Source organism: Leopardus geoffroyi, chromosome C3 (assembly GCF_018350155.1).
Source record: "Leopardus geoffroyi isolate Oge1 chromosome C3, O.geoffroyi_Oge1_pat1.0, whole genome shotgun sequence".
Taxonomy (NCBI): domain Eukaryota; kingdom Metazoa; phylum Chordata; class Mammalia; order Carnivora; family Felidae; genus Leopardus; species Leopardus geoffroyi.
This window is the reverse complement of record NC_059338.1, coordinates 86,731,777-86,756,002: the sequence shown is the minus strand read 5'-3', so window position 1 is coordinate 86,756,002 and position 24,226 is coordinate 86,731,777. Positions and strand designations below refer to the sequence as shown.

Below are 24,226 nucleotides of genomic sequence, written 5' to 3'. Positions count from 1 at the left end.
TGCCCTAGAATAATGGTTCTCAACCAGGGACAATTTTGCCTCCCTGCCCTAAACATTTAGCAATGTCTGGAAATATTTTTGGTTGTCTCATGTGGGTGGGGGTACTATTGGCATCTAGTGGGTAGAGGTCAGAGATGCAACTAGACATCCCATGCTGCACGGACGGCCTTCTGCAACAAAGAATCATTCAGCCCAAAATGTCAATAATGTTGAGGGTGAGAAGTTCTGCCCTAAAGCCAGAGTTGGATTTAGTGCTTTTTGCTTTTTTAATGGATTTGAGTTATCAAACTCTGGAAAGAATGCTGATATTTGAGAAGCCAAAAGACCTTGTCCAGAATCTATCAGTAACTTCACAGTTCACTAGTTTTCCCAGAGAAGCAATAGCTGGTGACTTATTTTGAAGAACTGGCAAGAGGAAGTGTGTGGAACAAATAACCAGAGATCTGGGTTATGAGTGAGAAGGGAAGAGAAGATCAACTTTATTAAGAGCCTTCTTAATATGTACTTATTAATCATAGGTACATAATTAATATGTACTTATGTACTAAGCCCTTTACATAAAATCTCACCTAATTAGGATGACCATAGAATTGTTTATCCAAATGATGACCATTTTCAGAGTGAAAGAGGCCACCAGGGACACCACCAGGATTTTCCTAGACAAGTAGGGGCATGTGGGCCACCTTACTCTTACTCCTTAATGCAGCCTCATGATGTACTTACTATGATCCTTACTTTTAAGATGAAGACATTGAGGTTCAGAGAGTTTAAGTAACTTGCTCAAAGTTAATCGGCAGCTAAGTAGTAGAGCTGGGGTTTTACCCAGGCAGTTTGAGTTATAGTCCTGTCCCAGCCCTGGACTCACTCACCGTGTCACTTGGTCAAAACATACAAGCTTGACTCTAATGGAGCAGGAACACCCGCACTGCTATTTCAGTGGTGTTGGGGTATGGCACTAGTGACAGCACGTGTGGGAGAGTGCCTTGAAAAGATAAGCTCTTATCACATGTAGAAGCCTATGATTGTTTCCTGAAATTTACTACCAGATATTTAAAATCTTTTGGTTACTGGTATCTTTCATTTTACTATGTGGCTTTTTGGTTACAAGTGAATGTTGATATCTCTTTAGGATTGTAATCCTTCATTAATTGGTCCTTCTCTTCCCAAATGCTAACTCTTTGCTGACATTGTCCCTTCCCCAGGAAAGCTCTTGTCTTTTCTAGCCAAAGCCTCTCCTTCACCTAAATCCTACAAATCCTCCCTGCTCTATTGGAAGCCTTCCTTCCTTCCTTCCTTCTTCCTTCCCTTCCTTCCTTCCTTCCTTCCTTCCTTCCTTCCTTCCTTCCTAACTTCCCTTCCTTCCTTCCCTTCTTTCCCTTCCTTTTTTCTTATAAAATCTCCCCTGACCATCCCAGTCCTTATTGGTCACTCACCTTCTTGCCTGAGCTGATGGAGTACTTAGAATGTATACAACAGAGCTGAGCATTGAATCCACTGCACCTTCTCCCCACATGGGCTCTCGATCCCTTACAACAGGGTAAATTCTGATGCATGGAGTCCAAAGCAAGGGATGGGAGGCCTTATTCTGCCACTAGTTAGCCACAGGATTCATATCATTTGACTTCCCCGAGTCTTAGTTGTTTTGTTTTAATGTGTAACACAGGCATGTGGCAGGGTAAGCAGTAATGGAGATAATGATGTTAAGGCACATTGGAAACAATGAAGCATGATCCTTCTGACAGATAGTATTATCTTTTTAGTCCTTAGGAGTTTATAGAAAAAGCAGGGTCTCTGGAGTCAACAAAGGTTGAATCCAGACTCTGCTACACATTGTCTGTGTAAGTATGAGCAAGATGTTTTCTCATCTGTCAAGAAGGAATAATAACATCTACCCACTGAGGATATTGGGAGAATTGATGTAAGTGTTTATCAAATACACAGCACTGTGTCTACCACATTGTAGGTGCTCAATAAGGGTTAGCTTATCCTTTACCTTCTTCTTAACATACGCTCTAATTCTTAATAGAAATGTAAGTTCTGTCTTTGTCAACAAATATTCTAAACATGTATAATATGAATAATATCCATATGACATGATAAGATATGATATGATATATAGCTAATATCCATTTCTAGTAAAGGGATATGTTAAAACCATGAAGTCAGTTGCCCATGCAATACCCCCACCAGAGTTAAAGGAGATCTTTTCTTAAAAAGGGCCGCCTGCAGATGTGGGTGGACATGTTTCCCAAAGATATGCCTCAACCTGGACCTCCAGTTGACATTTCGCCAAGGCAACCAAAAGGGTAAGTCATCTGCAGCCCTACATTCAGGGGAAGAGACCATGGTAGCAGACTAAAAGACCATGACATTTGATCAATTACATCGATTCTTGCATTGTAACATCGGTTACATTGATCAGTTGGCACCTGATAATCACATCTCATTCCCATCTGGCCATTTACAGCAGGGGCAAGTGATAGTAATGGTAACAGTGGTGATGATTGAAATGGTGGCCCCTGTTTTACGTAGGGGCTACGGAGCTTCAATATTCTGCAACATTCTGAAAAACATCAGCTAATGGAAGGAATTTCTGCTCAGAGAACTTCGTGTCCTTGGAGATTCAAGCTGGGACACTTGGTTTTGATGGAACCAAGACCTTAGGTGTTGATATTTTTGAACTTGGTAATGTTGAGGAAGCCTATAGACTCACAGGAATTCCAGAATCCCATAGACACCAGCTGGTTCAGCTTTCAAGGTCTTCAGCCTAATGCTGCCTTCCCTTATCCCAGGTATGAATTGAGGGTAATCATCTGGAACACTGAAGATGTCATTTTAGAGGATGAGAATATCTTCACAGGACAAAAGTCAAGTGATATTTATGTTAAAGGGTAAGGTCATCAACAAACTCCATGCCCCCTTTTCTTCCCCTCCTTCCTCCTTTAACCCCTAACTGAACCTATGCCTCGTGGAAGATACTCCACCCACCTCCCATAGAAGGAGTTCATCTTACTCACCTTCTTAGATAACGTCACTTCCTTTGTCAAATATTATTTGGTCACTTTGCTAAGAATTATTATCTTATAAAAATATTTTTGTGAGGAAATCTTATATAAACATCTCTTTTCAGTGAAATGTTGGATACCTAAGCTTTTTGAGTGACATTCAAAATAGCTTTACACCTGAAACAAGTAGAGAGATGTGGCACAAGTGATGAGAGATTCTGTATTAAGGACATTGTAAGACTAATACAGAAGCTAAAAGTCACACCTTACTCTTCGCTAGTTCTACCAAAAGGAAAGATGCCAACCTAGAACTGAGGAAACCACATTTTCCCCCTCTCCCTCCCTCCCTCCCTCTCTCTCTCTCACTCTCTCTCATATTGGCTATGACACAAACACCTTGGTAGGCTTCCTTTGAGCCCTTAATCATGGAGGGAAATGAGATGGTAAAGTGATTCAAACATGTCCCCTTAGATAAAACCCATCTCAGAAGTAGTGAACTCATCTCACCTCGTTTTGGTATCTCTTTGCCTTCTCCAAACAAGAAACGTTTTTCTTTGTTGACTCCATTTCTAGTATGCCATTGAATCTTCTCCATTTTGCTTTCCAAATAGTCACCAGCACTGTCCATTCTCCCCGTCTTCACCACACCACAACCATTTCCCTCCATCATTTCTTGCTGGGGCCACCAAAGTACCAATACCATGTGGCTTGGTCTCTCCGTATTCACTCTTGACTCTGATAATGTGTTCTCTATGTTGAACCATGGGTTATCTTTTCAAAGCATAATCTGATCAAGTCAACCCTATACTTTAGGCTCTTTAATGACGTTCTATTTTCTCTGGATAAAGATTTAGATCCCTAATGTGTCCTAAAGTATCCTGTATGACTAGCCCCTCCTATCTCTACAGCCCCATCTTGTTTTCTGCTCTTTAGTGATGTTGAGCTTCTCTCCCTTGTTATATGCACATCTCTCAGTGGTGACTTCTGCCACCCCCTCCATCCCTCCGTCCCCTTCCCTCTATGGCTACAGCTCTATGAAGGCAAAGGCCATCTCTGTGTGCTGCCATCACTCCTCTAACAGCTAGCGCACTCCTTGGCTCATAATGGACACCACATATAGATTGGCCGAGGGAGCACAATCTTTACCTAAATAATTGCATCCATACTCTGAGTGGTACCACTCCTCTGGGATGTGGAAGTTCTTTATCTTTCCCTGACTTGTGGGGAAGGGATGTCTGCTTTCAGAAAGCAAATGGTTTGGAATTATCAATTAGTTTGAATTGAAAGCACCTATTTGCCCAGTAATTCACCATGGATAAAGCACTAGGGGAAAATGTATTAATCGCAGCTTACTCTAAACTGAGGAGGGAGAGCAGAAGACACTAAGAGGAAATAACATTATATATAATTTGGAGGACACAAAGCACTTTACAGCTATTACCTCATATAATTCTTCAGAGCAACCCTATGAACTAGGTGCTGTCATTGCTTCTACTTTCCAAATGACATAGAGGCACAGAAGGGTTGGATAACTTATCCATGGCTTTCCGGGTAGTAATGGCACAGCCAGGATTAGAATTCAGGTGGGTGCACTTTTGGGATGAGCACTGGGTGTTGTATGGAAACCAATTTGACAATAAATTTCATATATTAAAAAAAAAAAAAAAAAAAAGAATTCAGGTGGGTGCAGACAGGCTTCTACCCTCCGTGCCACATTGATCCAGACCTCTGGGTTTTTGAGGCCCAGAACCAGAGAGGAGGGGGCCAATCATAGGCCTGATACCAGGGGTCTAAACCAGACCAATTAGAGAGGCCCCAGGGCAATGGGTGCAGAGGTGGTACCCTCACTAAGAGTGCCCAGACAGAGAGGAAACTCAGATTACACTTTCCCTTCACATTTCCTGAGTTTTCCCTCTTTTTTTAAAAAATTTTTTTTAACGGTTATTTATTTTTGAGATAGAGAGACAGAGCATGAACGGGGGAGGGTCTGAGAGAGAGGGAGACACAGAATCTGAAACAGGCTCCAGGCTCTGAGCTGTCAGCACAGAGCCCGACGCGGGGCTCGAACTCACCGACCGCGAGATCATGACCTGAGCCGAAGTTGGACGCTTAACTGACTGAGCCACCCAGGCGCCCCTTCCCTCTTTTTTTTTTTAATGTTTATTTATTTGTTTTGAGAGAGAGAGAGAGGGAGGGGCAGAGAGAGAGAGAGAGAATCTCAAGCAGACTCCACCCTGTCAGCACAGAGCCCAATGTGGGGCTTGAACTCATGAACCATGAGATCATGAGCTGAGCTGAAACCAAGAGGCAGCTTAACTGGCTGAGCCACCCAGGTGCCCCTGAGTTTTCCTTCTTTATTGCATGGGGCTTCAGGGCTATCTCAGAGCAATTGAAGACATTTCCCAAATCTAGCTTAGAATGAGAATCTTGTTTCTGTTTCAGACCCTTTGATTCCTATTTGTCTCTTTCAGATTCGATGGAAACTTCCATCTGAATCTAACTGTATCATAATTTGAAAACTATGAGCTGTGGCCACATTAAACTAGCTAAATCACTCTTGATCATACTGATGCCTGGATAATGGACTCAGAGTGTGTAATTCTTTTTCTGTGTTCGCTCAGGTGGATAAAGGGTTTGGAAGATGACAAGCAGGAGACAGACGTGCATTACAACTCCTTGACTGGCGAGGGAAACTTCAACTGGCGCTTCCTGTTTCCATTTCAGTACCTCCCAGCTGAGAAGCAAATGGTCATTACGAAGAGGGAGAACATCTTTTCCTTAGAGAAGATGGAGTGCAAGACACCAGCCGTGTTGGTGCTTCAGGTTTGGGATTTTGAAACACTGTCCTCAGATGACTTTCTGGGTAAGCCGGTGACTTCGTAAAGCTCGGATTAATGTTAAGGGTTTTGTCCCAGTTTGGGGAGAGTTCGGTCTGATTTAGCTACAAGGATAATTTCGGTGCAATTTATGATAGCAAAAAATTTAGAAACACTCCAAATAGCCATTCGTAGGGGATTGGCTGAATAAGTTACAGGACATCCTTATGGTGGAAGATTATTTATTTATTTATTTATTTAGCGCAAGTGGAGGAGGGGGAGCGAGAGAGGGAGACACAGCATCTGAGGCAGGTTCCAGGCTCTGAGCTGTCAGCACAGAGCCCGATGTGGGGCTTGAACTCACAAACCGTGAGATCATGACCTGAGCCGAAGTCGGACGTTTAACTGCCTGAGCCACCCAGGTGTCCCAGAAGGTACATTTCAATCAGACTTAAAATCATCTTTGCTCTACCACTAAGAAGCCTGCTAAATTTTGAGCTAGTTACTAGTCCCCTCTGTACCTCAGTTTTCTCCAGTTGTAAAATGGAGATAGTAATATTACATACCTCAGAGTGTGTTTGGAGCTGTACATGTGATAATATAATTTAAAAAGTCATACATAATAAGCACCCAAAAAGTGATAATCCTGCAGCCATTAAAAATATTCATTTAGTGAGTTAGGAGTTATACAGGATGCACTAAGTGAACAAAGAGTGTAGAAAAAAAAATCCCCTTTTTGTAAAATATATGTTTATATGTATCAGAGACAGAGGTAATCAGGGACAGGCAAAGAAACAATGACTGTCATAGGATAAGAACTAACGAGCAGCAGTCAACTTTGGGGGGATGGCATTTCATGGAAAATTTTTCTATTAATTTTTTGCTTATGTGTATGCTCTAAATGCTTATAATTAACAAATATTATTTCTTTTTTTTTTTAACAAATATTATTTCTGTACTAGGGAAAGGTTATTTAAGAGAGAGAGAGAAAATACTCTCATGTCATTATCTTTCCCTCTGTAATATTCACTCATCGCAAATACTTTGGGGGAGCCCACTAAGTCTTGGAGAGTAGCTACAGAGATGATAAGACTTGGTCCCCCACCTGGAGGGGGTTAGTGGACTCAGAGGAAAGTGAGCTGGGGGAGGAGGTTCTTATAGGTGGATCCACAGTAAGGCAGAGGAGAGCTCAGAGGATAGGCACGTTATCCCCACACACTCAGGGAGTAGATAAGATGCCCAGCAGCGATGACACCTGACACTGAGGCTTGAAAGTTATATATTGTAGCTCTGCCCCTGTCTACTACCTGCTACATTTGGTACATGTCTTGGTCATATTTGTATCCCCAAAACCTAGCACATGCTAGTGACCCCATGTGTACTGGTTGAATGACCAGTGAGTGAATGGATGGATGGATGAATGAATGAATGAACGAACGGATGGGTGAATAATTGGTGGTGATGGATTCCAAAGCCCTTCTGTAACTGTTAAGGGCATCTCTTCACAGGCTCCCTGGAAATGAACCTCAATAGCTTCCCCCGAGCCGCCAAGACTGCCAAAGCCTGTGATCTCGCCAAGTTTGAAAATGCAAGCGAGGAGAGCAAGATCTCCATATTCCAGCAAAAGCGTGTGCGGGGCTGGTGGCCTTTTGCTAAAAGCAAAGAGCTCACAGTAAGTGGCAGCTGTAGGAGAGGGGGTTGGGAGGCAGACAGGGGACACCATGCTCTTTAAATGAGTCCTTTTGTAAACTTCAATTGGAGTGCCTTGAAGTGGCACAGAGTGCTTTAGGGCAAAGGTTCCGCTGAGAAGCAAGAATTTTGAAATTTTTATAAATGCATTAAGCTTCTGTATTTCAGCATACTTGATTTAATAGCCATGTCAGGGTGGTTTTCTAACTTCTTGGCTTGAATGTATGCCCCTGGCATTATTTTTTTCCCCAACGTTTCTTGAAATTATGCACGAAGTCTTGACTAATGTACAGTTTTAATGGAATGACCTCATCCCTTCACCCTTAAATGCAGAGACTCCATTTTAAGAGTGATCCAGACTTTTAAAATTACCTTGAGAGGGTAGCAGCAGGGAGAGCCATTTCCCCTTTCCCTGCGTTGCCAGCCCAGTCTGGACTGTACATGGTGCAGGGGCTCAGCCCATTCACAAATATTGTGAAGGGAGTTCTTGCAGCCTTCTTGGTCTTCCGAAAGGGAGAGTGGATGACCCACTTGAGAAAAGGGACTGCATTGGTGGCCCCTTTCTGTGCTGCCTTCTCCTCCTGGAGAGAACACGTTCTCCCCTCCTCTCCTGTACCTAGTGGCAAAAGCACACCTTGGGTTGTATCCCTTGTGGCCACACTTGTTTTTCTCTCTCTGCTCTAGGGGCCCAGTGAGGATGAGGCAAGGATTCCCTTTGCACCTGACTCAGTAAATGGCTGGTGCTGGCCTTACTCTGTGGCATCTAGTCTTATTGTGTTTTGGAGGAGGTTTTCTCTTCCTGCCATTCTCAGTTGAACCGCCTCTGATTGGTGAGGTTGGGTCAAGAGAATGAGGCTGTAGGCAGGCTCATTCTTCCCCCTCTGGCCAAGTACACGTTGAGGGTTTATTGCATGGCCGCTTCTGTACTCTGTTCCAGGCCTCATGGCTTAGCACATTACAGATGTTCAGTCAATGAATTGACTGATGAATGGGTGAATTCAGAAATAGAGGAAGCATGGCCACTATGTTCAACCAGCTCAGAGTCTAGCGAGAGGGACGGATGCGTTAACAACCCCATCGTGCTTGAAGTAGTCAAAGCGTGTATGACCCAGGGAAGGAAAAGAGAGGAGGAAGGGAACCTGATTCTCTTTGAGGATGTCGAGGGTCAAGCAGAGCATCAGTTTTTCAAGAACAAAGGATGACGACAAGGTACTTTCTTGATGAAGAAGAGGGTAGATAACTACTTCAAGTAGAGGAACCATGAGGGGTGCAGCATGGAGGCACCAAGTCTCCCCACATGGAAGGCTACCTGCCCACCAGTCAGAGTTGCCAGAGTGCGGTATGAGTTTGGGAAATGCCAAGTCCCCAAATATAAATTCGTGTGTTTTGAGATAATTGCTGCTTCTATAAAATAATTGACAGTAATTATGTATGCATGATTACATAATGGCAGTCATTTATTCCACTTTTATAGCCCTTTAGAGTTTGCCAAGTATGTTCAGATCCCTTCTGTTATTTCATTTGACCCTAGTTGACTCTCTTTTAGTTTCTGTGTCACTTACTTCTTTCATTTCATGCAACACATATTTATTGAGCATCTATTAAGTGATAGGCCCTGGGAATAAAATATGAGTAATAACAGACATAGTCTCTGCCAGCATGGAGCTTACAGTCCAGCATCAAAGACTGACACACACAAATGCAGTCACTCACAGGCACACCAAGAAAGCAGATACTTAACAAGGACCGGGGAGGAAACAACATGCTGAATTAAAGCATATCCATGGTATTCGCACTCCGTATGGTGGTTGGAGGCCTTTCTGTGACTGTGAAACTTTTAGGTTGAGGTCTGAAGAAGGAAAAGTAGTAGTTTTCCGTCAGAAAAACACAGAAGGAAATGTGTTATCAAGTAGACACCACAGGCCGAGGCCCTGAGGTGAGAATAAGTTTGGTGAGAGGGAGAAACTAAAATAAAACAAACCAACCCTCCTCCCTCCCCTGACCCTGCCATGACCAGAGCATGGGGAGGAGTGAGGGTGCAGCAGAGGGGAAACCAGAGCCGGATCATGCAGACCACGACGCCATATTGAAAAGTTTGGGTTCTATTCTCAGAGCAATGGGAAGCCACTGAATGGTCAGGGAGGCGAGAGGATGTGAATGGCACAGGAAACACAAGTCCTCGCTGTTTATATGGACAGTGAGTGGGAGAGGGTCACAACTGGAGAAGGAGAAGAAGTAGGCGGAAATGTAGGAAGACAATGATAAAAATGTACCTGAAACATAAACCCGGAGAAGAGACTCTTTGGAGAAGGACAGTTGGGTTACTGTGTCAGATGCCCTTGAGTGGTCATATAAAAAGCAGAGAGTTGTCCATTGGATTTAGCAACCTGGAGGTCATGGCGACCTTTTGAAAGGGAGTGTTGTAAAGGCTCATAGCAGCACTATTCACAATAGCCCAAGAGTGGAAATGTCCAAAGGTCCCTCAACTCATAAATGGATAAACAAAAGGTGATACAGCCATACAATGGAACATAATTCAGCCATAAAAAGAAAGAAAGTGCTGATACAGCCTCCAACATGGATGGACCTGGAAAACATGCTCAGTGAAAGAAGGCAGTCCCGAAAAACCACATACAACATGATTCTATTTATAGGAAATGTCCAGAATAGGTAACCCATAGAAAGTAGATTGGTGGTTGCCAGGGGCTGAAGGGAAGGGGAATGCAGAGTGGCTGCTATCCGGCACAGATGTCTTTTGGGGGGGTGATAAAAATGTTCTGGAATTAGTGCTGATGGCTGTACAGCTTTGTGATTATACTAAGATCTACTTTATTGTGCACTGCAAAAGGGTGAACTGTATGGCATGGGAATTATATCTCAATATATAAAAAGCAAGACCCGGGTCGCCTGGGTGGCTTAGTTGGTTGAGTGTCTGACTTTGGCTCAGGTCATGATCTCAGGGGTCATGAGTTTGAGCCCCGCATCGGGCTTGCTGCTGTCATTGCAGAGCCTGCTTCGGATCCTCTGTCCCCCCCCGTCCCACCTTTCCCCTGCTTGCTCTCTCTCTCTCAAATAAATAAACAAAAGGTGGTGTTGGCAGAATGGTGAGGACTGACACAGGTTAGCACGCAGTGTGGAGCGAGTGGGGATAAGCTAGTGGAGACAGCATGTGTAGACTCTGGAAGCCTTCATAATTCCACCTTCACTCCTACCCTCAAACTGCGCCAGCCACCCTCAGCTACTCTCGTTCCCCAGCCGCTCCCTGTTCGGTCCCATACCCTTGCTCTTGTGTCAGCTGGTGCTTCTGCCTCGAATGCCTTGGCTCCCTTCTTCTCTGGGAAAACTCCTCCTCCTTAAGTATTTTGAGACTCCTTTGAGCAGTCACCCCCCTCGGGGAAGCCTCCCCGGTACCCTGGCTGGGAACAGGCTTGCCCGCCTTCATGCTTCCAGAGCTCTGGTCACACAGATTTGCAATTGTCTGTATGTGTCACGGGTCCTCTGCTGGGAGCAACCTGAGCCCAGAGACTGTGCTTTCTCTGTTTGTTCCTTTTCAGAAGTTTTAGGGTCTAACGTGGTTTCTGGCGCATAGTACGTGCTCAGTAAATTTTTACTGAACGAATCAATTCAGAAACAATTACAACACTGACCCAACAATCAAAGAGATTATATGACTTCCTTCTCTTTTTATTAAGTGTACTGAGCACATAGAAAGTGTTCAACAAATCCTCTTTGAGAATAAATACGTCAGCACACATTGCTTGTAAGGCTAAGTGTCACTGTAGAAACCAGAGGATAATGTGCCAAAGAAATAAGAGAAAAGAGAGGAAGGCTTTAATGGTGGGAGGTTCAGAGGATACAGATAGGTTGTTTGAGGACATGTGGAGAATGGATGAAGGGGTGTTGAGGTTGTGAGAGTCTGTTTTTCTAGACTGCATTAAGTATTATGCAGTGGTTAAGACCAAAGATTGTAAAAACAGACAGCTTAGGTTTGAATCCTGTCCTCTCCTAACTAGCTGTGTGACATGAGGCAACTTACTTAATCTCTCTGTGCCTCAGCTTCCATATCTCTAAAGTGGGGATTCATAATATATACGTATCTCATGGGGTTTTAGCAGATAAATGAGTCCATATACATTAAGTGTTTAGAACCGTGAAAAGAAACGAAGACCTACTGAATGAGAACAGGCTCTTTATTTAGAGCTTTGCTATGACAAGAGTCAGCTACCATCATTCGGGTTTGATGGAGATTCCAAGACAGGGGAGTAGGGAAGCTTTCTGATGGAAAAAAGAGAAGGTTTCAGGTTTGCTCTGTTTGGAGGTTGTTGGCAGGCGGAGTAACCAGAAGTGGGGCATCCTGTGTGACCGGATAAGGGAGAATATTGAGGGGGCCCAAAACTAGGGAATCAGCCTCAAACAGGCAACTCGGAGACGGGCACCCACAGAAACTGGGTGGGAGGGGTGCTGTCCCCCTTGATGTGTAATTTTCAAAGAGATGGCTCCCAGGTCTTCGGGAAAGGCAGTTCCTGGGTGTTAAAGACAAAGAGCCTATCTAGTATTTAAGAGGATTTATACCCACTTCAAAGAGAGGTGAAAGGGCTTACAATTACAGTTTCTATAGTGATGCTCTTAGAAAAAGGAGAGGGAAATCTCTTCCTTTACTTTCCACAGGGAATGGTAAGCCTTTTATTTTTAATTTTTAATTTGGTTTTGTCCTTACACATCCTAAAGGGAAAATGAGAATTGACTTCATCCCCACCCACCCGGAAGCCCACAATCCCGGGTATAACCCAGCTGCCCCTCGTCCTCTCTCTCCCTAAAGGAACCAGTAACTTCCTAAAGGAACCAGTAACCACACCGAGGAAGCTAAACCAGTAGCCCCCTCCCTGTGTGGCAGGGAGCTGGACCAGCTGGGAGTAAAGTGGTGAAATGGAAAACCTCTGTTGGGGTCCACCACGTCCTGAGGTCCTTCCGTCTCCGAGTCTCAGTTCCCACGTCTGTAAAAGGAATGGGTTGAACTGGGTGCCTGCAAGGTGCCTTTCTAGCATGGACACCCTCTGCTTCCGAACTTCCCCACCCCCCCCCCCCTTCCTGAAGGCAGCAGTCAGGAGGTCACCGTTCCATTCCAGTCACCAGCTGCCCAGCAGGGATTTGCTTACAGCCCCTGCCACCTGCCAGGCTTATTTTTAAAGCTGCTTATCTGTACACTCAGGCAGTGTAATTTAGACATTTGGATCACAAAGCTCCTAGTGTGGAATTTGGCTGTCCTTATAGTAAGAAGAACATCTCCAGGTGGGATTTCCAAAGAATGGGTGCCCTTGGGACGAGGGGAATGTGTATTGAACAGGTGCTTCATGAGACACATTGTACTGTTGCATTTTATGTATTATCCTACTAAAAGCAACCTTTGAAGAAATCACTTCTTTAGAAGATGAAGATCAAGAAGTTTCTTTTACAGGTTAATCCTGTAAATTGACTGCTAAATAGCCCAGCTAAGTTCAAGAACACCAACAACTAAAACTAAAAGGATCCACATAAAGACAGATACCATATGTTTTCACTCTTATGTGGATCTTGAGAAACTTAACAGAAGACCATGGGGGAGGGGAAGGAAAAAAAAAAAAAGAGGTTAGAGAGGGAGAGAGCCAAAACATAAGAGACTCTTAAAAACTGAGAACAAACTGAGGGTTGATGGGGGGTGGGAGGCAGGGGAGGGTGGGTGATGGGCGTTGAGGAGGGCACCTGTTGGGATGAGCACTGGGTGTTGTATGGAAACCAATTTGACAATAGATTTCATATTTAAAAAAAATTAAAAGGGAGGTTTCTGTGTTTCTAGTTTAGCGTGAAAACAATTGTCAGTAGCTACGATAGCCACACGCTCATTCACTAGATGGTAAAGGTTCAACAATGAATAAGACAAATTCCTGGCATCCAGAAGTTCACAGCTTAGCCGAGGAGGTGGTAGACACACAGATCATCTAAATAGTATGTAACCAATTCAGATTCTCTAGGAGCAGAGTGGGTATTTTCATGTGAAGATTATTTTAAGACAGAGTAGGTAATATGCATTTATAGGAAATTTAAAAGACACAAGAATGTAGAAGGGAAGAAATAGTACCCACATGCGCACAACCCAAAGAAAGCCATTGCCAATGTCTTGGTTATTCCCAATTTGTGTGGATTTTGGTCAATTTTACATAGTAGTGATCATTCCATATTAAAAATAGTGTCTTTGTGGGGGGGCTTGATGTCCTATTGAGCATTCCCCTACATTGTAGTATCAGTGTTATTATCAACTCTGTATTCTCAAAATGGAAGTGCTCAAGATAGTTTAATCTTTGTGTTTTTCTTCAACATTTATTCATTTAAAAAAGTGAAGCATGTGGAAACGTTGAAAGAATAGGACAGTGATCGACCTTATATCCACCACCTAGATTCAACAGTTGTTAATACTTTGCTGTACCGATTTTGTCTATATATGTGAGTATATAGTCTGGCCTTCTCTCCTCTCCACACACACATGTACTTATTGGCTGAACCATTTGAGAGTAAATTGTAGACATTCCAACACTATACCTTGTTAAAAAAGATATTCAAACAGATAAATATAACGATCTAATTGGCTTTATTAAACAATTCATGAATAGGGTCGCGTCCATCTAGCAAGTAGGGGAACTCCCCCAACTTAAACAAAAGGAAAGTTTTTAAAGGCAAAGAGAGGGCATAAAGAAAGGAATTTATTAGCAGGAAATGCATTATTTGGGCAAGGTGCCCTCCTAAGAGGAACCAAAGGGGGTCTATCAATAAATTTCCAGATTGAAATTCCATATTAGCTGATTCAAAGGTTAAATTCCTGGGTTGGGGAGGGGACCATAGTGAGGGACATATTAAGTCTTGATTTGTTGACGTGGGTCTTAACCTATGGGCCTGTGGTTTTCTTTTTAACAATTCCTGAATACTTCAGCATGCATCGCCTAAGGATATGGTCATTCTTGTCCATAACCACAGTGCCATCATCACATATAAAAAATTAATAATGATTACCTAATCTGATATCTATACCGTATTCATTTTTCCAGCTATAAGGAGGATACCCTATTACCCTCAAAATGTATTTTATAGCTCTTTCTTTTTCAAAACAGATTCAGTCATAATTCATGTGTTGCTTTGGTCTATTTTGTCTTAGAACAGTCTCCCACCATTTTTGTCCCCGTGACATTACCTATTTGATGAAAATAGGCCTGACTTGCCCCATTGTTTTCTCATGATGAAGCTTATCTTATTCTCTGACCCTACATTTCTTATGAACTAGAAGTTAGGTATAATGGCATTATCAGGTTCAGGTTAAACATTTTTGGTAATACTTAAGACCTGATACTGTTTATTTCATATTGAATCATGCCAGGAGGCACATGCCCTCAGATGGCCTCACTAGTGGTGATGCTGCATTTGCTCACTTGGTCACGTTGGTAACCATGAGATCTCTTCATTGTAAAGGTACATTTTCCTCTTTGCAATTAGCAAGTAACCAATGGGTGACACTTTAGTACTGTGGGAAATTACTGTCCTGCCACCACTTTTCACCCAATGGTGATCTTGATTATTTCATTAGTGTTGCAAAATGATTTTTCTAATCCTTTCTTCCTTCTTTACCCATTCCTTCTTTCTTTCCTTCCTTCTTTTCATCTATCCATCCATCCATCTCTATTTACCTGTCTGTCTGTCATCTAGCTATCTAGGTATCCACCCACCCAGCCAGCCATCTATCAATATATCCCTATCATCTTTCTATGTGTCTAATTCTATCATTCTTTTTCCATTTATTAGTAAGAATTCTGAGGAGAGCACTTGTTGGGATGAGCGCTGGGCATTGTATGTAAGCCAATTTGACAATAAATTATATTCATAAAAAAGAATTCATCTGTTAAGAAGAGCTTTCTCTCAACAAATGGAAATAAATTATAGTCACCACCTCTTCGAGAAAAAAAAAAAAGACAGGATAAATGTTTAATTCTCTTCATCAATTACCACATTTTAGAGTCAAGGATCGGTTCAAGAAAAACCAAAAAATGAGATTATTTTTCCCCCTTGTATCTTTTTCCCCGGGTATCACTATGGACTTACGTATTTAAAAATATTTTTTCTAGTTCTGCAAAGGACCTAGAAATGAAATCACCGAGTAGTAAGAAGACTTCTAGCAATTGGATCCTGGTTTCTAAATACCCGTCTCTACTGACAGAACCAGGTATCTTTGGCTGACTCCAGGTCTAGGACAGATAGAACACAAGATGAGCCTGGGACGTATCTTTGTGACAAATAGGACAGTTTGAACATCCAACAGAATAATGACTGTGCTTTGCATATTAAGCTTTTTCTGAGTCTTGAATTATTTTCTTAATTTATCTGCCCACAAATGGCATTTCTAGAGTATGATTATTTGAGGTAATATACACACACTTACATGGACATTACATGTATGCATGCATATATGTGTCATATACATGTATGTATACATGTGTGTGTTCCTCTCCCTAAAGGACTTTGCCACACACATCCCCACCATTAAAGTATGAAAATGCTTTAGCTCATACCAGTGAAAGTCGTGGTTTTAAAAAAATGTTTATTTATTTTGAGAAAAAGAGTGCAAGTGGGGTGGGGGAGGGACAGAGAAAGAGGGAGGGAGGGAATCCCAAACAAGCTCCAGGCTCGGCACAGAGCCTGACGTGGGGCTCGATCTCACGACCATGAGATCATCACCTGAACTGAAATCAAGAGTCTGACCATTAACCCACTGAGCCACCCAGGTGCCCCAAGAGTCGTGCTTTAATAAGCAATCATTATTGGTGAAGAAGGCATGTCTGACCTAAAGGACCCCCCCCCTCCGCCTCCTCCCAGGGCATCCACTCTCTGAGCTCGGTGAAGTTTGAAGTCCATAAATAACACGCTTAGTACAACCAATCCAGTCTTTTCAGGACCTTTCCTTATCATTTTCTTCCATCCATAGATGTCATTAGGTTAACAGATAGTTCTCAAGCTGTCCATTTTTTTTCTAGCTCTGATTGAAAATTACATTTGGAGGCTATTATTAGCTTAAGACCTCTCCTTGGTGCTTGGTTGAATGTCAATAATTAAAATAAAACTGGAAACCCTGTGTGTGGAGAGACATGGAATGAGGAGTGGCATTTATCAGAATATGTCAGTAAACACTTTCTTCCTGCTGCCTGTGTGATATCAGAAAAAATGCTCTGTGACCACTCGAGCAGGGTGGGTAAGTGGGCGCAAGGCTCTTCGTGATAATAACCAATGACTTCTGTGCCTAGGGCAGAATTAATTTCATATTCTCTGCTTCAATTTTCTTTTCATTTTTCCCTCTGTGGGAATCTGGATTTTCTCTGGGTGTTTTCTATGGGGGAGAAGATGTTTCCTGTCAAATTATGTGTTTCCATCCATGAAATAGTGTTGAAGGTAGCAACTATAATTTTTTAAGAGTTTACTATTTACCAGGCACTAGGTTGAACACTCTATATGTGTTATTTCATTCATTTTTCAAAGCAAGTCTGTGGGTAACATCTCCAGGACAGTGAGTTGGAAGCCCGTAACTCACCCAAGGGAGCACAGCTAGCAAATGACAGAGCCGAGTGTCAAATGCCGATCTGTCTGCCCCAAATCCTATTTCACTCAGCTTTTACACTATGCTATGCTATGCTACACTGTAATAATCCTTATGCTACCCAAGGTCATCCCTTAGATGGAAGCCAAAAACATGTTATAATGCCTGGGCCACGGCAGTGACGATGGAGCTTCTCTTGAACATTTCAAAAAAAGACACATTTATTCAGTGCTATAAATAGCTTGTTTCTTTTCTTCCACAAAAAAGGGACTCTTGGACACATTAAATAGCAGAGGATACGATTTGGTGTCATAGCACCTTGGTGCACATCCTGGCTTTGTAACACAAGTTAGCAAACATCATCTTGGTTTCCTCAGCTATAGAATGGGAATAAAAATGTTGTCTACTTTGCCAGTTGCCAGAAGGTTTAAATGGAATAATGTACATGTGAAGCACCATGCAAGTTATACAGCACAGTGGCTGGCCTGATTATTAAACAGTGCACAACGAAGAGGCAGCTGTGACCCTCTTACCCTCTTACTCTGGTCCTAACTTACCCACGGTTGACTTTTGTCCTCTCTACCAAAATTCTGGAGCCCAGCAATTGGCTAGCAACTCTTAAGCTGACTCTCAAATACAGAGGATTTGGATGAGGTTCCTAGCATATAAATATACTGCTCAGTAGAGCTTATTAGGTCACCTCTGAAAGACCTCTGGAAATAAGCCCTTTCTGCATATTGGAAACCTCTCTGCCATGAGTGGTAGGCTGGCCTCTTGGGTTTCTTCCAGCCGTCAAGCCTTGCAGGGGCTCCTGTCTTTCATGAAAACTAGAATTTGCATTAAAGCACATCTGGCCATTTGACGGGTATGGAATCTGAGGCCCAAGAAGACAAATGCCTTTAAGTGACAATTATGAGGCCATGAGCCAATCATCTTATGTTAGAGTTAGGAAAGTCCTTGTAAAACGTTGAGTCCAATTATCGGGCAAATCCATGAAGAAGTTGGGAGGCAGCCTGCTCTCATGGAAAGAGCATGAGGTTTGGCATCATACAGACCTCGGTTCAAGTTCCAGTTGGTTGGCTTATTGCCTGTGTGACTTTGGGAAAGTCATTTGATCTCCATTGCTTCATTTCTCCATCGATAAAAAGGAGACCTACTTTGCTTGTTGCTGAGATGGGTTGATGGATCAATTGAAAGGACGTAGGCAAAGTGGGCATCCAATAAAGCATTGCAATCACAGTTAGAGTTATAGTATTATCACTCTACTGTTGATACAGGCAGAGTGGTGTGGGGTGACTAGAATGGACAGAAGCTTTATATTCCTTCTTCCTTAGTTTTCAAATGTTTCCTGAGTAGCTATGTGTGCAAGTCATTACCTATGGGGGTCAAGGTATGTCAACAGAAATGAGAGACTACATATACACATACTTTTAAGGAAAATTTCCGGATCATAGGACATGTAATGTGGTCTGAGTTGGGCCAGGGTTGTAGTCTAAAGAATGGATGAGGCCACCTAGATTTGAACTCATGACTTCACTTGTAATAAGCCCATTGCATTTCTTGACTAATTCAGACATCCATGCCACTGCCTCTTCTCTGGGTTATCTTCTCTGGCTTCAACCCCACCCCAGATACAGTACTCCTCTCTAATTTCTCCCATGATTACATTTTTGTGGTTGCCAGCAACCATCCTGCTTGTTAAGGAGTCCTGATATTTTGGGGGTGAATAGGTAAGTTAACACAGGCCCATTGGTTCATCAGAACCTTAAATATTTTTACTGGGATAGGAAATCAGGTTATGCCCCATCCATATGTAATTCCAAAAGACAAACTTTAATGACAAGCGTGGGTCTAAAATACTTCCATGATGTTCCAGTCCCCTACCAATTCTGTGTCCCTCCTATTACCTTGAATTTCAATCCACAAAACCGAAGGAGAAGAGATAAGGTCTCCTTCACCAAGAACAGGAACTCCAGGAGATCAAGGATCCTATTTTTCTTTAAAAAAATTTTTTTAGCTTATTTATTTTTTGACAGAGAGAGAGAGAGAGAGAGAGCAAGGGAGGGTAGAGAGAGAGGGAGAGAGAGAATTTCAAGCAGGTTCTGCACTGTCAGCACAGAGCCCAACACAGGGCTCAAACTCACGAATCATGAGATCATGACCTAAGCCAAAATCAAGAGTTGGATGCTTAGCTGACTGAGCCACCCAGAGGCCCCAAGGATCCTGTTTTTCTTAATCATTAAGTTCCCATTGTCTAGAACAGTGCCTGACATTCAGGGGGTTCCCAAAAGTAGTGAATGACTGAATGAACAAGAAAGAATGACCCTTCCCTTTTGCAGTGGTCCTGTCTCACCCTTTGATAACCCAAGACTTAGATCAGTGCCAGTAACTGGCACAGCACTCTGAAGAAGCACATGACAATTTTCAAACCAGAAGGGCTGGTTCTTACTGAAGGAGAAGGAAAGAGGAAGTGCAAGAATAGAAGGATAATTCTGGAACAATTTGTGGAGACAACAGAAACAATGAAGGATGACAGAAAGCCATTTGGCAAATGTAGGGCCACACCCGCCAATTTCCTCTGGAGAGCTGACAGAGAAGAAAGATTGTAGCAGATTCAAAAGGGTTCTGTCACTTATTAGTCCCCTTTCTAATTGCTACTGGGTTTTTCTTAAGTTTATTTTTTGAGAGAGACAGAAACAGTGTGAGTGGGTGAGGGGCAGAGAGAGAGGGAGAGAGAGAGAGAATCTCAAGCAAGCTCCATGCTGTCAGCGCTGAGCCCGACACGGGGCTTGAACTCACAAAACTGAGATCATGACCTGAGCTGAAACCAAGAGTCAGATGCTTTAACCAGTGGAGCCACCCAGGCATCCCTAATTGCTACGGGGTTTCTATAATCAGATATTGATTGAACGATTACAAATGAAATAGCACATTCAACCAAGTATATACGTGTCTTATGTGTACAGGTGGGACCTCTCCCTTCACAAAACTCAACAGCATCATCATTTCAGAGCTTTCACTGTTCATCGTAAAAATAGCTTCTCCCAGAACCAGAAAGGTAATGATTTTTCTCAAACTAAGGCAGCAGGATAGTCAAAATACTCCCTGGCATTCTCCCACACTGTACACTTCTAGAAGGTTGGCGTTGCTCCCAGCAGCTCTTTGTGACTAGAAACTGAAACTTTTGTCTTTGTGCAGGGCAAGGTTGAAGCTGAGTTCCACCTAGTTACGGCAGAAGAAGCTGAGAAAAATCCTGTCGGAAAAGCCCGGAAGGAGCCAGAGCCCCTGGCCAAGCCCAAGTGAGTGGGGTCGTGTGTAAGAGCATCAGAAATGGGAAAGGCCCTTTGCAGTCCTCATAGCCGAGGGTGGGGCATTTCTCTAGAGGGTCCCTCTGGCAGGACTGAGCCACAAGAAGGCAGCTAATCCAGGTAGCTTTTTGTTGCAATAATTGAGAAATACTCTAACAACAATACAGGCTGTTCGGAAAATGGAGAGGGTGCCTTTCTGTAATAATGGCACGTAAGCGTTTCTAGAATAATTTCGTATATTTTTTCTACTCTTTTTTATGTGAATATGAATTCTACATGTATTTTTTTCTACTTGTTCTCAAGTTACACATACACAATTGTCCTAATGTTTCATTTATCCTTGCTGCAAAGTTTTGCTTTGTTGCCATAGTGGTCATGATTAGGATTTTTTAATACCTGTGGAATACTCTATAGATTTGATGCCCATAACTGACGTGGTTATCACCCCATAATTGGATAAATTTACTTCTCTCTTTTTCCATTATTGTAATATGATGAAAATATTTCCCTTTTATAAGTTACTACTTTAAAATGAATTCCCAAAAGTAGAATTACTAGAAGAAAGGGTTACCCTATTCAGTTTAATCCGTGGTTACATATCAATTAAAAAGTAAATACACACACACACACACACACACACACACACACAGTAAATATAGGGGCATCTGGGTAGCTCAGTCGGTTGAGCATCCAGCTTCAGCTCAGGTTATTATCTCATGGTTTGTGAGTTCAAGCCCTGCATTGGGCTCGTTGTTGTCAGCACAGAGCCTGCTTTGGATCCTCTGTCCCCCTTTCTCACTGCCCCTCCCCTGCTCAAGTGCTCTCTCTCAAAAATAAAATTAAACAAAAAAACATTAAAAAATTTTTGTATTTAAAAAAAATTTTTTAACGTTTATTGTTGAGAGACAGACACAGAGCATGAGCAGGGGAGGGGTAGAGAGAGGGGGAGACATAGAATCTGAAGTAGGCTCCAGGCTCTGAGCTGTCAGCACAGAGCCCGACGCGGGGCTTGAACTCACAAACTGTGAGATCATGACCTGAGCCGAAGTCGGTCTCTTAACCAACTGAGTCATCCAGGTGCCCCTAAAATTTTTTTTAAAGTAAATATATGGGGTGCCTGGGTGACTCAGTCAGTTAAACATCCAACTCTTGATTTTGGCTCAGGTCATGATCCCAGGATTATGGGATGGAGCCCCGTATTGGGTTCCATACTGAGTGTGGAGCCTCCTTAAGATTCTCTCTCTCTCTCTCTCTCTCTCTCTCTCTCTCTCCCCCCCCCCCCACTCTTCTCCCCCACTCGCACATGCTCTCTCTCTCTGTGTCTAAAAAATTTTTAAAAACACTGAATACATGTTGGGGCACCTGGCTGGCTCAATCAGTACAGCATCTGACCCTTGATCTCAGGGTCATGAGTTCAAGCCCCACGGCGGGTGTGGAGCCCACTTTAAAAAGTAAACATATGTAGATATGAAATACGTATAGAAAATACTCTTTCAAGTTGTATTTTCCCTACCCTTCCTGAGACCCCAAGCATCCGAAGACAAGTGGTCCCTTCTCTGTACCTACTTTTGATCTATCATAGTGTTAGAAACATAATGAGTACTTATTCATTAATTCAAAATTATTTGTTGAGCTCCTACAATGTATACCTATTAAAAAAACACTTTGAAGAATACTGAAGAAATGTAAGGCCTAAGCTCTGTCTTCTAAGAGCTTCCAATCTGTTTAGGGAGATTCTGTTCTTTCTGTTTAGAACAGAAGACCGGTATGCTAGGTTCAAAAAGGAGCTACGTCAAGTGATAGATGAGATACGAATTTGGAAGGAGGGGGATCTTTAGGGACCAAAGTGGTCAAGGAGGGCCTCTTGGGAGAGGTGGGGCTTGAGCTGGTCAGGGTTGGACAGACGGAGGGTAGTCAGACTCTTCTCTCCTCCAGACCAAGCTTTGAAATGATGCAGGAATCATTATCACCCAGAATGTTGGATTGCTCCTGCTTCGAGGCGACATGGACTTCTCCCATTCCCAGGCATCTCCTTGTGGGCCTCTAGAAAGTGAGAGTCAGAAATACTTCCCGAGGTCTGGAGAATCCTCTGTGTTGACATCATGGCCTCTTTCCTGATTTTCTCTTGCTTCCCTTGCAGCCGCCCAAACACCTCCTTCTCCTGGTTTGTGAGCCCCTTCAAGTGCCTGTACCACCTCATCTGGAAGAATTACAAAAAGTACATCATCATCGGTTTCATTCTGATTGTCCTCATCATCTTCCTGGTCCTCTTCATCTATACCTTGCCCGGAGCCATCAGCCGAAGGATCGTCGTGGGCTCCTAGAGAATCTTGGAGGACCCAGACCCTCCCATTCTACTTACTCTCTCTTCTTCCTCATTTCTAAATGTGTGAGAGCATGTGCTCTGTGCAGGCACCCATGCTGGGTGCTAAAGGAATGAACCCAAAGGCCCAAGAACCAGTCCCTCTTTCTAAGCACAGGTCAGCCCTTCTTGGAGCACATGGGAAAGGAGCCCCTCCTCCCTGCCTCAACCCCTGCCACCACCTTTTAAACTCACGAGCCTTGGGGCGCCTGGGTGGCGCAGTCGGTTAAGCGTCCGACTTCAGCCAGGTCACGATCTCGGGGTCCGTGAGTTCGAGCCCCGCGTCGGGCTCTGGGCTGATGGCTCAGAGCCTGGAGCCTGTTTCCGATTCTGTGTCTCCCTCTCTCTCTGCCCCTCCCCCGTTCATGCTCTGTCTCTCTCTGTCCCAAAAATAAATAAACGTTGAAAAAAAAATTTTTTTTAAACTCACAAGCCTTAAGCCATGTGTCCACCCATAGGCAGCATGAAATTATGACTCCTTTGCCTCAGAGTAATCAATGGTGACCTCAAATTGACTTAGGTGAATGTTTTCTTTATGCAATTGGTTTTATTCTGAGCGATCTGATTCTGGGTCTGAGATTTATTGAAAGTACTTTTTTTTTTTTTTAAATAAAATTTTTACAGCAAATAAACTGAAAACATTTTAGCAAATTACTAGACATTTAACCTGTCCCATATATCTTAACCTCGTTTAATCCTTATAGTTTATAGAACACATTCACTTACTCAGGCCATGAAACTGGCTTGGAGAAAACTTTGTATCACCTAAAATACTTTGTTACTGAAGTTCCCATCTAGAGATGAGGTGTTGCTGGTTTTCCATCAAAGTCAACACTGAAAAGAATATTTTCAATAGTAATGCGTTCTCGAGAAACCCATTTGGATTTACGCTCTATGGCGACTTCCAAGTGGGAGTTTTATGAATATGAAATATAATTTTGTGTGAGCATGCATTGGGGGAGGGGAGTGGCCCTCCATGATACCAGTAGAAATTCTCTTTAGCCAGATATCTAAGTGCCACCAAATATGATATTCCCAAAGACCATGATATGAATGACCATCCTGGGCACAATTTAGCACTTAGTCTAACCACCATATGTAGTAGGTACCATTATGACACTCAAGCACAAATTAATTTCAAAAAGCAGTCCCAGAAATTAATATCCTACACACTCGTCAGATGGAGCCAAGTTTTTTGAAAGGAAACCTCTGATTTTCGAAGTACACTGTGTAGATCTGCTACCCCCTGTAAAGCAGTGGAAGTGAGGGGCTGGTGTTCTCAGTTAAAATAAGGAAACAAAGGGATTGGAGTGTTTGGCCTCATACACAAATAAATATGGCAGCCATTTCTTCTTGTGAACCCGAGGGGCCATTTGGCAGTATTGAGGAGGCTGAATTGGGGTTCCTGCTCCACACCAGAAGCACCAGGGCTACTGTTT

The 24,226-nt window shown here is 43.0% G+C and overlaps 1 protein-coding gene across 1 annotated transcript in view; it reads left to right on the top strand.

The window, feature by feature from the left end:
- The window catches only part of FER1L6 (fer-1 like family member 6), a 155,406-nt gene extending 132,423 nt beyond the window's left edge, over positions 1–22,983 (top strand). The window contains exons 36-41 of the mRNA XM_045453740.1: positions 2,218–2,306; positions 2,793–2,891; positions 5,627–5,868; positions 7,330–7,493; positions 20,316–20,416; positions 22,566–22,983. Of these exons, the coding sequence (XP_045309696.1) occupies positions 2,218–2,306; positions 2,793–2,891; positions 5,627–5,868; positions 7,330–7,493; positions 20,316–20,416; positions 22,566–22,749 (879 nt within the window). The 3' untranslated portion in view covers positions 22,750–22,983. The remainder of the gene's footprint in view (positions 1–2,217; positions 2,307–2,792; positions 2,892–5,626; positions 5,869–7,329; positions 7,494–20,315; positions 20,417–22,565) is intronic.
- The last annotated feature ends 1,243 nt before the right edge of the window (positions 22,984–24,226 follow it).